The sequence below is a fragment of the Otolemur garnettii genome, unplaced genomic scaffold (genome assembly GCF_000181295.1).
Source record: "Otolemur garnettii isolate 467f Iridium unplaced genomic scaffold, OtoGar3 scaffold00211, whole genome shotgun sequence".
Lineage (NCBI taxonomy): Eukaryota > Metazoa > Chordata > Mammalia > Primates > Galagidae > Otolemur > Otolemur garnettii.
In genome coordinates, this window is record NW_003852606.1 from 1,605,480 (window position 1) to 1,617,130 (window position 11,651).

The 11,651-nt window shown below is 48.7% G+C and overlaps 1 protein-coding gene across 3 annotated transcripts in view; it reads right to left on the bottom strand.

Annotated features, from left to right (window-relative positions):
* RUVBL2 (RuvB like AAA ATPase 2) overlaps positions 1–11,651 on the bottom strand; it is a 20,811-nt gene that overhangs the window by 1,364 nt on the left and 7,796 nt on the right. For 2 of the 3 annotated variants that reach the window (XM_023507887.1, XM_023507888.1), the window contains exons 3-13: positions 11,419–11,474; positions 10,995–11,136; positions 8,720–8,849; positions 8,501–8,567; positions 4,478–4,584; positions 4,293–4,386; positions 3,774–3,897; positions 3,013–3,107; positions 2,801–2,919; positions 653–772; positions 85–214 (exon numbers count right to left, since the gene is read on the bottom strand). In XM_023507887.1, the coding sequence (XP_023363655.1) occupies positions 85–214; positions 653–772; positions 2,801–2,919; positions 3,013–3,107; positions 3,774–3,897; positions 4,293–4,386; positions 4,478–4,584; positions 8,501–8,567; positions 8,720–8,849; positions 10,995–11,136; positions 11,419–11,474 (1,184 nt within the window). Of the gene's footprint in view, positions 1–84; positions 215–652; positions 773–2,800; positions 2,920–3,012; positions 3,108–3,773; positions 3,898–4,292; positions 4,387–4,477; positions 4,585–8,500; positions 8,568–8,719; positions 8,850–8,966; positions 9,221–10,994; positions 11,137–11,418; positions 11,475–11,651 lie in introns of those variants that run through there. The other variant, XM_023507889.1, reaches the window with a different exon arrangement.

Below are 11,651 nucleotides of genomic sequence, written 5' to 3' on the forward strand. Positions count from 1 at the left end.
AAAATGCAACCCATAGACAGCCCTTGGAGTGAGCAATGGGTCATCTGCCCTCTCCAGCCACTGTGGCTCGCTCAGCTGACTGACCTTGCGTTTCCGGCACACCAAGCTGGCAGCTGTGATGAGCTGGATGGCATAGCGCAGTGACGTCTCCAGCCCGATGCGGGTTAGCACTGTGTAAGCATCCTCGCTCATCTCCACATCTTCCTCCTCACATCTGCAGGCAGGCAGGGCAAGGGTGGCTCAGCCAGGGCTGGCCTCTCATTGCAGCTAAAGAAGTAGCCACAGCAGCCCCCTGGTCCTCCTCCCCAGGGAATACATGGAGCTTGAGTCTCAGAATCATAGAATGCTCAAGCTAGAAGAGCCACTGAGATAAGAGCAGAAATGGGCTGGACCAAAGCCTAGGGCCTCCTCACCCCCACCCATTGGCCCTGTCTCTGACACCAGTCACTGGTACCTCTCCTCCTTTTCCCACAGTAGCTCCTACTCCTAGATCAGAGACCAACTGCCTAGATGCCCACCTCAGTCCTCTCTCTTGCAGGCCCAATGACCTTGGGCCAGTCACACTCCACCCACCAGACCTCAATATCTTATCTGTCAAACAGGGTGGAGACCAGCCCTGCCTCTCAGGCGCATAGCCTGGTCCTGTCCGCACCGGATGCGGAGGATCTGCTTCGTGTCCTTCTCACTGTAGGGAGCAGTGGAAACGATGAGAAGCCGGTCCAACAGGTCTATGGGGATGCCATGGGGGCTCTGGTAGCTGGTGCCTCGGATTCTGGGACAGGCAGAAGGGAGACAAGGCGATGTTCACAGAACCCAGCTCTCCTTCCCCCACCACAACCCACTCACTGGGCCAAATGCCCTGTAACCTTCAGCCCCCGGCTCCCATCACCTCCTAACGTCACCTCCTGACTGCACAGCCTTCACCAACTGCGTCAATCCCCCGAGGGCACCCTCCCTGAAGAGCTAGGGCTGGTTTTACCTGGATATCTATGTCCAGGATTACTTGATCAAGGTCCCACTCTGCTGCTCAACACAGAGCTGCACAAGGGAAGGGACTGTGCCTGCCTTGATCCCTTCCACACCAGGGCCAGTCCAGACTGGCCCATGGCAGGTGCTGGGAGGCACAGTCAAGTCCTGCTGTTCACAGTAGTTAGTTCTATAAAGTTGCTACAAATACCCAATTAGCTAATCCTTCACCACTACTGCTGCGGGAATACTCAGTGAAGTCCTGCAGCCTTTAGTCACAATACTCTATTCAATCAACACATCACCTTGGTTTGTGCATGCTTCTCTTCAGAGACACCTTATTTAACATACATTGTTAGCTCACTAACACCAGACCCACAACAGTGGCACTGTAATTTGTGCCTAAATGAAGCACCTCTAACACATAGTTTCTCCAAAGGCACATCATAGCCTTCTTGCACTCAGGAATACTAATCAGCAAGTCAGCTCAAAATTACCAACAAGAACACACAAGAAATGGCAACTGATACAGTACTGAATAGATAACACACCAAAAAATTGCTCTGTTATAAATCAGTATTTGGGAAAATTTTTCTTTCTTAACCTGTTAATATGAAGGAATAAAGTATAAAATATTAAACAAAAAAAAAATTGCTCTGTTAACAGTTGGAGAGCTGAAAGAAGCAGGTAGAACATCATCTTGCTCAACCTCAGCTGGGAAAGTGAGAGTTGGATAACTTGAATTAGTGGTGCAAATTAGTGGTACAAATAGATTATAGCAAGTAAGCAGACTCACAGATACAAACTCTGGGGATAGTGAGGATGGCCTGTATCTGCTGCTCCTCACAGGAGATGGACCTGGGCAGCTCCTATGCCCTGATCTGCACTTGCTGCAAATTAGAGATCAAATTCTGGAACTGCCACCTTCTAGACATGGGACCTTAGGCAGGTCACTGGGCCTTGCTGTCCTGACCTGTAAAATGGAGCCAAGACAGAATCTACCTCCCAAGCTGCCTCTGAGGGTCCTAGGAGCTCATCTGGAAAAGAGCCAAGCACTGAGGGAGGCACAACTGCCCCCTCCCCTGTAGCCATATCTGCTTCTTCCCTTTCATGATATCTACCCCCCTACTGCCCGGTTTCAGCTAGGGACATGGCTGCAGTGCAGTCTCCAGCCTCTCTTACAGCCAGGCATAGCCATGTGCCTAGGCAGTGCTGGGCAATGGGATATGAGGGAAGTGTGGGGAGCAAACTCCAGATCACAGCCTACAGTGAATACTTGCTGTCCACATCCCCCCATTTCCTGTGGGCTAAAACATGGATGAAGTAGAGAGGACAGCCAGCTAGGACACAGGGTGCCCACAACACCTTGGGGTAGAGGTTCTCTCAGAGGATGGTGCCTTTTGTGTCTCAGGAATTTTTCCACAGCATCCTTAGGCCAAAAGTAGCATCAAGAGGTGCACTGATTAAGTAGTTTGGTCTAAGTGCCTTAATAGTTAGTGGCTTATGTAACTAAGTGGCTTATGACATCTAACACATGTCACTATGCATCCCTCAAAATTCAAAGACATCCCATAGCACTCTTTGCGAGGTTCCCACAGCATCCTGGCATCCCTTGGCACACAGTTTAGAAACCACAGCTTCAAGCACTGCAGTAGCAATAAGACAAAAAGAGCACAGGCTGGGACATCCCACATGAGCTACCTACCCTCCCACTTTATCTAAGGGAAAAGCACTTGTCTGAGCCACTGTAGTTACAGTACCTACCTAACAACGTGACCAACAAAAATTCCCTGTTTAGCCTATGGCCATACCCACTGCCCTGCAGTTGGCTCACCGTGTGATGCCACGGTTGGTGGCCATGATGAGGACAGGTGCCATGTCACTCTCCAGGGCCCGGTTGAGGAAGGAGAAGCTCTCAATGTCCAGCATGTGGACCTCATCAATGAACAGCACCTGGAAGCCATTGGGGCATGTGTCAAAGTCATCCCCTCTCCCCCATTCCCATCTACACCCGCCACCTGCCCCAGCCATGTCCTAGAAACTCACCCCAGGGATGATCTCTGCTTTGCCCTCCTCACGCCACTCAGCTACCTTGGCATTGATCTGTTCTCGGACTTCTGACTTGATCTCCCCAGTGTCACCTGTGGGAGGTACAAGAAGCATTGGAAATCTGACTCAGCACCTGTGGCTCAAGTGGCTAAGGCGCCAGCCACATACACCTAAGGTGGTGGGTTCGAATCCAGCCCGGGCCTGCCAAACAACAATGATGGCTGCAACCAAAAAATAGCCGGGCGTTGTGGTGGGCTCCTACAGTCCCAGCTACTTGGGAGGCAGAGGCAGGAGACTCGCTTGAGCCCAGGAGTTGGAGGTTGCTGTGAGCTGTCATGCCACAGCACTCTCCCACGGGGACAGCTTGAGGCTCTGTCTCAAAAAAAAAAAAAAGGAAATGTTGGAGAGGAGACAGAGGTCAAGGGCTAGAGAGCAGGCAAAGATAAGAGAAAGACAGGATGCCAGGAACAAAGGAAGGACAGCAAGTGACAGGAGGGCCAGGGAATCTGAAATGTCTTCAGAGAGGAGGAACAGAAGCAGAGAACCCAGCAGGAAGAGAGAGCAGGGACCCCCATCGCACAACCTGAGGGAGGGACTCCCATGATAGCAATAGTAGTTGGAGAACAGGGGCAGCCAACAAAGATGGAGAAAGAGAGAAAAAGCCATGGAGCAAGTAGGCCATCCTGAGGGCCCAGGAACAGGGAGAGTCTGAGTGGAGCTGCCAAGCTTGGGATGGGACAGGGTGGGAGGGGCTTCACCTGAGAAGAGAGCCAGAAAGCCCTGGGTGCGGGAGTTGATGACATCAATCTCATGCAGGGACACGGTGTGCACTACCTCCTTGCGTTTCTGGAGCTCCCCATCTGGGCACTGCACGAACTTGGTCTAAGAGGCAAGGTAGAGACAAGGGTAGAAAGGGCATAAAGGAGGGGCCCACAGACCTTTATGGGGGAAACCAGAGCCCCCTAGAATGGGGCTGGGAGGCCAGATGGTGTGATTCCCAAACCTCAGGTACAAAAAGAAGTCAAGAGTAGAGGCATTTCAGAGCATTGAAGGTTAGGGGGTTCCTGAAGGACCTCAGAAACCACGGCAGCATGAGGCAATGTGAGGCTGGTTGAGGGGTCCCAGCTGTCCTGGGGTTATAGGGAAGACCCAGGAGTACCAGGGACATAGGGGTCAGAGTGATGGGAGGATCCAGACCCCATAGGCCATGAGGGTGAGGGAGGAGATAGAAACATCCTTGAGTTGGTGGAAAAGGGGTTCCCAGTGCCCAAGTGTACCTGGGAGCCCATTGCGTCATAGTCACGAGCACGTGTGAAGGAGCGGCCCAGCTTAGAGATCTTGCCTGTTGCCTTGTCAATGGTGATCACATCCCTGCGAAGAGGAGGGAAGGCAGGAGTGAAGAAAGGAAGGGCCCATGCTCTCCCACAGTCCTGGGTACCTGGCAGGGCTCCCAATAGCTCACCCAGCCTGGACCTTGTCTTTGGTCAGAGATTCGATCATCTTGGTGCCCAGATCGTAGATGGTTTCCATCTCTGTGGTCTTAAGGGTCAACTTGCCCACCTTGGAGCCCTAAGAGGGGTGACCAACCAGAGAAGGGGTTCAGAGAGGCCTCCAAAGTATAGCTTCTTTTCCAATCATAGCTCACTGCAGCCACAAACTTCTGAGCTCAAGTGATCCTCTATCTCAGCTTCTGGAGTAGCTAGCATTACAGGTGTGCATAACACTCAACATATTCTTGAATTTTTTAAAAAGATTTTTTCTTTGTCTTTTTTTAACTTTTATTTCTTTTTTTTGTTTGTTTTTTTGAGACAGCCTTAAGTTGTCGCCACTGGGTAGAGTGCCATGGCATCACAGCTCACAGCAACCTCCAATTCCTGGGCTCAAGAGATTCTCCTGCCTCCGCCTCCCAAGTAGCTGGGACTACAGATGTCTGCCACAATGCCCAGCTATTTTTTGGTTGCAGCCCTCATTGTTGTTTGGAGGGCCTGGACTGGATTCAAACCCACCAGCTCAGGTGTATGTGGCTGGCACCTTAGCCAGTTGAGCCACAGGCACTGAGCCTATTTTTATTTCCTTGCCTTTTTTTTTTTCCTTACAGAAAGTCCTACCTGTGCTCTAGCAGAGTGCAATGGCATTATACCTCACTGTAAACTCAGACTTGGGCTGTGGGCATCCCATTCGGCCTCCGGAAGCCACTGGGATTACAGGCGCTAGCATGGTACCTGACTGGGTTTTCTTTTTTTTTTTTTTTGCAGTTTTTGGCTGGAGCTGGGTTTGAACCCGCCACCTCTGGTATATAGGGCCAGTGCCCCACTCCTTTGAGCCACAGGTACCGCACCTGGGTTTTCATTTTGTTATGAGTCAGGGTCTCACTCTTGCTCAACCAACTCTTGAACTCATAAGCTCTAGCAATTCTCCCTTCTCAGCCTCCCACAGCACTGGGATTACAGGCTTGAGCCACGGCGCTCGGCTTTGATTTTTTTTGTAGAAACAGGGTGTCACTATATTGCCCAGGCTAGTCTTAAATTCCTGGCCTCAACAAATCCTCTAACCTTGGTCTCCTCAATTGCTGGTATTATAGGTGTAAGCTACAATACCCGGCCTATGCAGCTTCAAAAAAGGACAAGGAAGCTTTTGGGAGCAAGGGATATAGTCACCACCCTGATGTGCTGACTATGTGGGTACACATACAAAAAATTGACATACTGTATTCTTTTTGTTTAAGATGAAGTCTCACTATATCACCTCATTAGAGTGCCGTTACATCACAGCTCACAGCAACCTCAAACTCTTGGGCTTAAGTGATTCTCTTGCCTCAAGTAGCTGGGACTACAGGAGCTCACCACAACACCTGGCTATTTTTTTGTTGTTGTAGTTGTCATTGTGGCTTAGCAAGCCCAGGCCAGGTTTGAACCCGCCATCCCTGGTGTATATGGCTGGCACCCTAACCACTGAGCAACAGGTGCCATGCCCATACTGTACACTTTCAAATTCTGCAGCTTATTGTATGTCAATTACAACTCAATAAAGCTATTAATAAACAGTAAACAAGCCAGCCACAGTGGCTTGTATCTGTAGTCCCAGCACCTTGGGGGCCTGAAGTGGGAGGACTGCTTGAGTTCAAGAGTTTGAAGCCAGCCTGGGCAACACAGTGAGACCCTATCTCAAAACAGTACACAGTGTTTTGTTTTTGAGAAAGAGTCTCACTTTATTGCCCTCAGTAGAGTGCTGTGATGTCACACCTCACAGCAACCTCCAACTCCTGGGCTTAGGCGATTCTCTTGCCTCAGCCTCCCAAGTAGCTGGGACTACAGGTGCCTGCCACAACGTCCACCTATTTTTCTGTTGCAGTTTGGCTGGTGCCAGTTTCGAACCTGCCACCCTCGGTATATGGGGCCGTCACCCTACCCACTGAGCCACAGGTGCTGCCCAATAAAAGGTGTTTTTACTGATTACAAAATCAAAAAACCCAGGTAAGCAAAAAAAAAAAAAAAAAAAAAAAGAATTCCATGTACCCTCCTCAAAAGTGAAGCATAGTTAATATTTCTCAGGCTTTCCCCAAGAAATCCAATTATCTTAAATTATGCTACCAGTGGTTGTTCCCTTTGTAGGGACGGGAGACAGGGTAAAAAGGCCAGGATTAGAGAAAGAAGTTAAAGACAAATTTTTTGATTTATATTTATACATGGATGGATATATTCACGTATTATATTGATTCCATTTCTTTTTTTTTTGAGACACAGTCTTACTCAGTGGCCATGGGTAGAGTGTCGTGGCAATGTTGCTCACAGCAACCTCAAACTCCTTTAAGCAATCTTCTTGCCTCAGTCTCCCAAATAGCTAAGACTATAGGAAACCGCCACAACTTGGCTTGTTTTTTCTCAAACTCCTGAGCCACTGCATCCAGCCTATATGATTCTATTTCTATGGAGTTGTATGAAACACCCCAAATAGGCAAATCCATAGAGACAGAAAGCAGACTGGTGGTTGCCAGGGGTCGGGGGAAGGAAGGAATGACTGCTTAATGAATAGAGTTTCTTTCTGGGGTGATAGAAAGGTTTTAGATAGCCAGGCATTGTGGTGGGTGCCTGTAGTCCCAGCTACTGGGGAGGCTGAGGCAAGAGAATCACCTAAACCCAGGAGTTGGAGGTTGCTGTGAGCAGTGTGATGCCAACAGCACTCTACTGAGGGTAACAAAGTGAGACTCTGTCTCTTTAAAAAAAAAAAAAAAAAGAAAGAAAGAAAAGAAAAGTTCTAGAAATAGGGCGGCCCCATATACTGAAGGTGGCGGGTTCGAACCCAGCTCTAGCCAAACTGTAACAACAAAAAAAATAGTCAGGCATTCTGGCGGGTGCCTGTAGTCCCAGTTACTTGGGAGGCTAAGGCAAGAGAATCACTTGAACCCAAGAGTTTGAGGTTGCTGTAAGCTGTGATGCCACAACACTCTACTGAGGGTGACATAGTGAGACTCTGTCTCAAAAAAAAGAAAAAAATAGACTTAAAGGCATGAGGCAGGTGAATTACTTGAGCCTGGACAACATGAAACCCCCTCTCTAAGACAAAAAGCATGAAATATAAAAAAAAAAAAAACCTGATAGGACAAACTAGGGTGATAAAATGCTAAGTTTAGAGGCTCAAAGATGATTGTGGGTGAGAGTAGGTACTTCTGTGGGAGACTTCGGTCATGATGGAAAGAAGGAGGATGGGGCCCCTCAGGGTGGGCAAAGCTCTAGTTTTTGATTATGGTGGTGGTTATTAAGGGCATTTGCCTCATGATACTTTAGACTACATGCTTATTTTTTTTTCTTTGCACCTGATATGTGACAAAAGGTTAAAACACCTTTCTTGGCTTCAAAAAAAGAAAACAAATTGAGAAAAACACTTCTATCATGTGTTTTAACATGAAAGGACACAGCTTTTGGTACTAAACTGCCTAACACCCAGTGAACAGATTTTTAAAGTTAACCATTAGTTAGGAATTCACTGTGAGGAATTTCCACATCTTCTCTCAATTATTCCATAACTTTGGGGTTTTTTTCTTTTTTTTTTTTTTTAGAGACAATCTTACTTTGTTGCCCTTGGTAGACTGCCCATTACAGCTCATAGCAACCTCCAACTCTTGGGCTTAGGTGATTCTCTTGCCTCAGCCTCCAGAGTAACTGGGACTACAGGCGCCCGCCACAATACTCGGCTATTTTTTTGTTGCAGGTTGGATGGGGCTGGGTTTGAAACCACCACCCTCAGTATTCACTGAGCCACAGGCACCGCCCACAACTTTGGTTTTAATTGTTGACAATGTCCTTGCAAATGGATAACCCACTGTCAACTCAACTGACCCCCTACTATAGGTAGGCAGATGGTTCCAATCTGCAGCTGGAACATTCCATGAGATTCTGACCTCATTGTAGACTGATACCTCCTCCCTCCAACCCTGGGGCTACAGCTGGCCTCAGTAGAGAGTAGACTCATAGACACACAGACTCACCGTCCCTGTGGCTGGCCGATCAATCTGGATCTCCACCACCTCTCCTTCAATGATCTCGGTCTCCTCCCTAGCCAGAGAGCAGATCTGAGAAGACGGCCCCACTGTCTGGGCCCTCAGAAATCAGGAACTTCATAAGCTCTTGAGTAAAGGACAGCTGGCCAGGGCAGAGGTCACCCCAAGGCTGCCAGGAGCTGGCACCTGCCTGGGTCTCATGCTTACTTGATGCGAACACCAATGGATCGCCGGAAGGCCTGTGTCAGTGCCTCAGTCTTGCTCATCTCCAGGGAGAAGATCTCACTGCCAGCAATAGCTGTAAATGGGGTGTCAGGGCCCAGGGCCTGCGCCATGCCTGGGAAGGAGGTGGTCTGGGTTAGGTAGGGTAGCTTTGAAATCAAGTTCCTGATACCTCCTCTGTGGGAAATCAGCTTTTCTCCTTACCAGGAATGAGGGTTCAGAGCCACCCTACCTTGTAAGAACTTGGCTCCAGGCTGGGCAGAGCCCTGGGGAAGGGGAACCTGTGTCCAGTCCAAGGCCTAGTGTAGAGGATGCCAAGAGCCAGATGACCTCTGAGCAAGATGATTTGCAGATGGGGGGGTGGACCCTTGGGCAATCAGTCCGCAGGTGTTCGTTGCGCAGAAAGAGACTGAGCCCTTGGCAATCCTTAGGCATGTAGTTATTGTCTAATACTCCCCTCACCTACTGCGGAGGTTGCTCAGGGCTACCCAGCAATCAAGGTTAGCCCACTTCCTGCAAGCTTGTACTTCTAATCCGCGTCACGTCACGCCTGGTTCCTTCCTGTGGTGATCGAGACCAGGGCCACAGGGGCTGTGACAGCCTAGCATACTAAGGCCACCTGAATGACAACTGCTTTATCTTAACTGAAGACTTATTGTCACCTTTATTCTCACTGCCTGGTTCCATAGTCTGAGCACAAAGGTAGAAGTAAGTGGGAAGAAAGATGGGTCAGAGAAAGCTTCAATGAGACAGAAATGCCCAATACAGTTTTGAAGGATGGATAGGAGTTCAACAGGAAGAATAGGGACAGTAGTAAGTGAAAAGATCATAAATCACTAGTGGATTACAATAGAGACTGCTGGTTGTCTACTCAATGCCCATCTTCCCCTTCTTCCTTAGGTCTAGAACCTTCATTTTTTGTTTTTTGTTTTTTTTTTTTGGCCAAGGCTGGGTTTGAACCCACCACCTCTGGCATATGGGGCTGGTGCCCTACCCTTTTGAGCCACAGACACTGCCCCAGAACCTTCATTTTCTTAAGACAGTAATGGTCCAAATTTTTTTAAAAGTCCTTTTTTTTTGAGACAGAGTCTCAAGCTATCGCCCTGGGTAGAGTGCTGTAGCATCATAGCTCACAGCAACCTCCAGCTCTTGGGCTTAAGCGATTCTCTTGCCTCAGCCTCCTAAGTAGGTGGGATTTCAGGCGCCTACCACAACTCCCAGCTATCAAAAGAAGTCTTTTAATGGCCCAGTTTCCCTTGCAGCAAAGTGTGATCACAGGATTAAGTTCTGATTAGTGAGATATTAACAAAAGTACCGTGTTTCCCTGAAAATAAGACCTACCCAAAAAATAAGACCTAGTGATGGGTGTGGCTATGCAGCGTATCTGCATCGCCATGCCATGCATTTCGCATTTTGGTGAGGAGTAGTAAGGAAGACTAGAATACCTTTTATCTGCCACAGTTCCTTTCTCCAGCCATTCACACTTGCGCGGGTGCATAGGTGGTAACCGTGGTTGCAGGCATCCTATTGCACTCATGCGAATGGCTAGAGGAAAGGAGTTCATGCATCACTAGTGCCAGCCCCACCAACAAGGTCAGCTCCCCCTGTCACGTTCCAGAAGAAGATGAGTTAACTGTATTTGAATAAATGTAGATTGTTGTATTATTCTTAATAAAAATAAGACATCCCCTGAAAATAAGCCCTAGTGTGTCTTCTTGAGAAAAAATAAATACAAGACAGTGTCTTATTTTTGGGGAAACATGGCATGTGGGCTTTCCAAGTCAGCTGCTTAAAGGGAGCCACTCTAGGTGGTGGACCCTCGTTACAATTCTTCTCTCTTTCGGCTACCTGAGTATGGGTGGGAAGGCTGGAGCTTAGGCACTCTTATAGAGCATGAGGTGATTCTGATGTGGCAGCAACTGCAGAGGATTTTTTTTGTTGTCGTTGTTGCAGTTTTTGGCCAGGGCTGGGTTTGAACCCACCACCTCTGGCATATGGGGCCAGTGCTCTACTCCTTGAGCTACAGGCACCACCCCTGCAGAGGATGTTGAAGAAGGAAGATAGAAGACTTTGTTAAACTGCTCAGTAAGTCCTAAGTGGCTCACCTGTTCAGATTCTTCTGTAAGAGAGAATGAATCCTGTGTTTAAGCCATCACCATTGTGGGTTGTCCGTTAAATGTGGCTGATCCAGACCAAGCCTTACATGGGAGGGATTATTTGGCAGAGATCAAGAAAACTGCTACCCTGTGAGGCCTCTTACCCATAGCAATGGCTGTCTTCCCTGTGCCTGGCTGGCCAGCAATGAGAACTGCCCGCCCAGCAATCTTCCCTTCCCGGATCATCTCCAGCACCACACCGGCTGCCCGCCGTGCTGCCAGCTGACCCACCATGCCTTGGGAAGCCTGTGGGGTGGGAGGCAAGAGCACATAAAGTTACTTCCTACTGGACCATTGCATTTCTACTGCACCCTGCTAGTGAAATAGAAGCAGACATTGGCTGGGACTTGTGGGAAACATCAAAAAAGCTCTCTCCACCCCAATAAAGCTGTGTGGCTTAAGTTTAGAAATACATAGCCAAAGGTCTGGAAGATTATATAACACAGTCCCTACAGTACAAAGAGCCCTGAGTATCCTCACCTAAGGCTTTCATGAATGGCCTTCACACCCCAGCCCACTCTGTGATACCTGCCGAGGCTCCAAGGCATCATCCAGCCCCAGTCCTCGGATGTGGGAATGAGCACCTGCATACAAGAAAGAACGGAGATCTGGTTACAGGCTACCTTGTGACACAGGGTGGCCTGAGGCGAGGGGCTTCCCTCGATTTCCTTCGGGGAGGGGATCCTGGAGAGTGAGCAGTCACCACCTCACCAGGAGGAGGGCTGATCACAGTCAATTCTTTTTTTTTTTTTTTTTTTTTT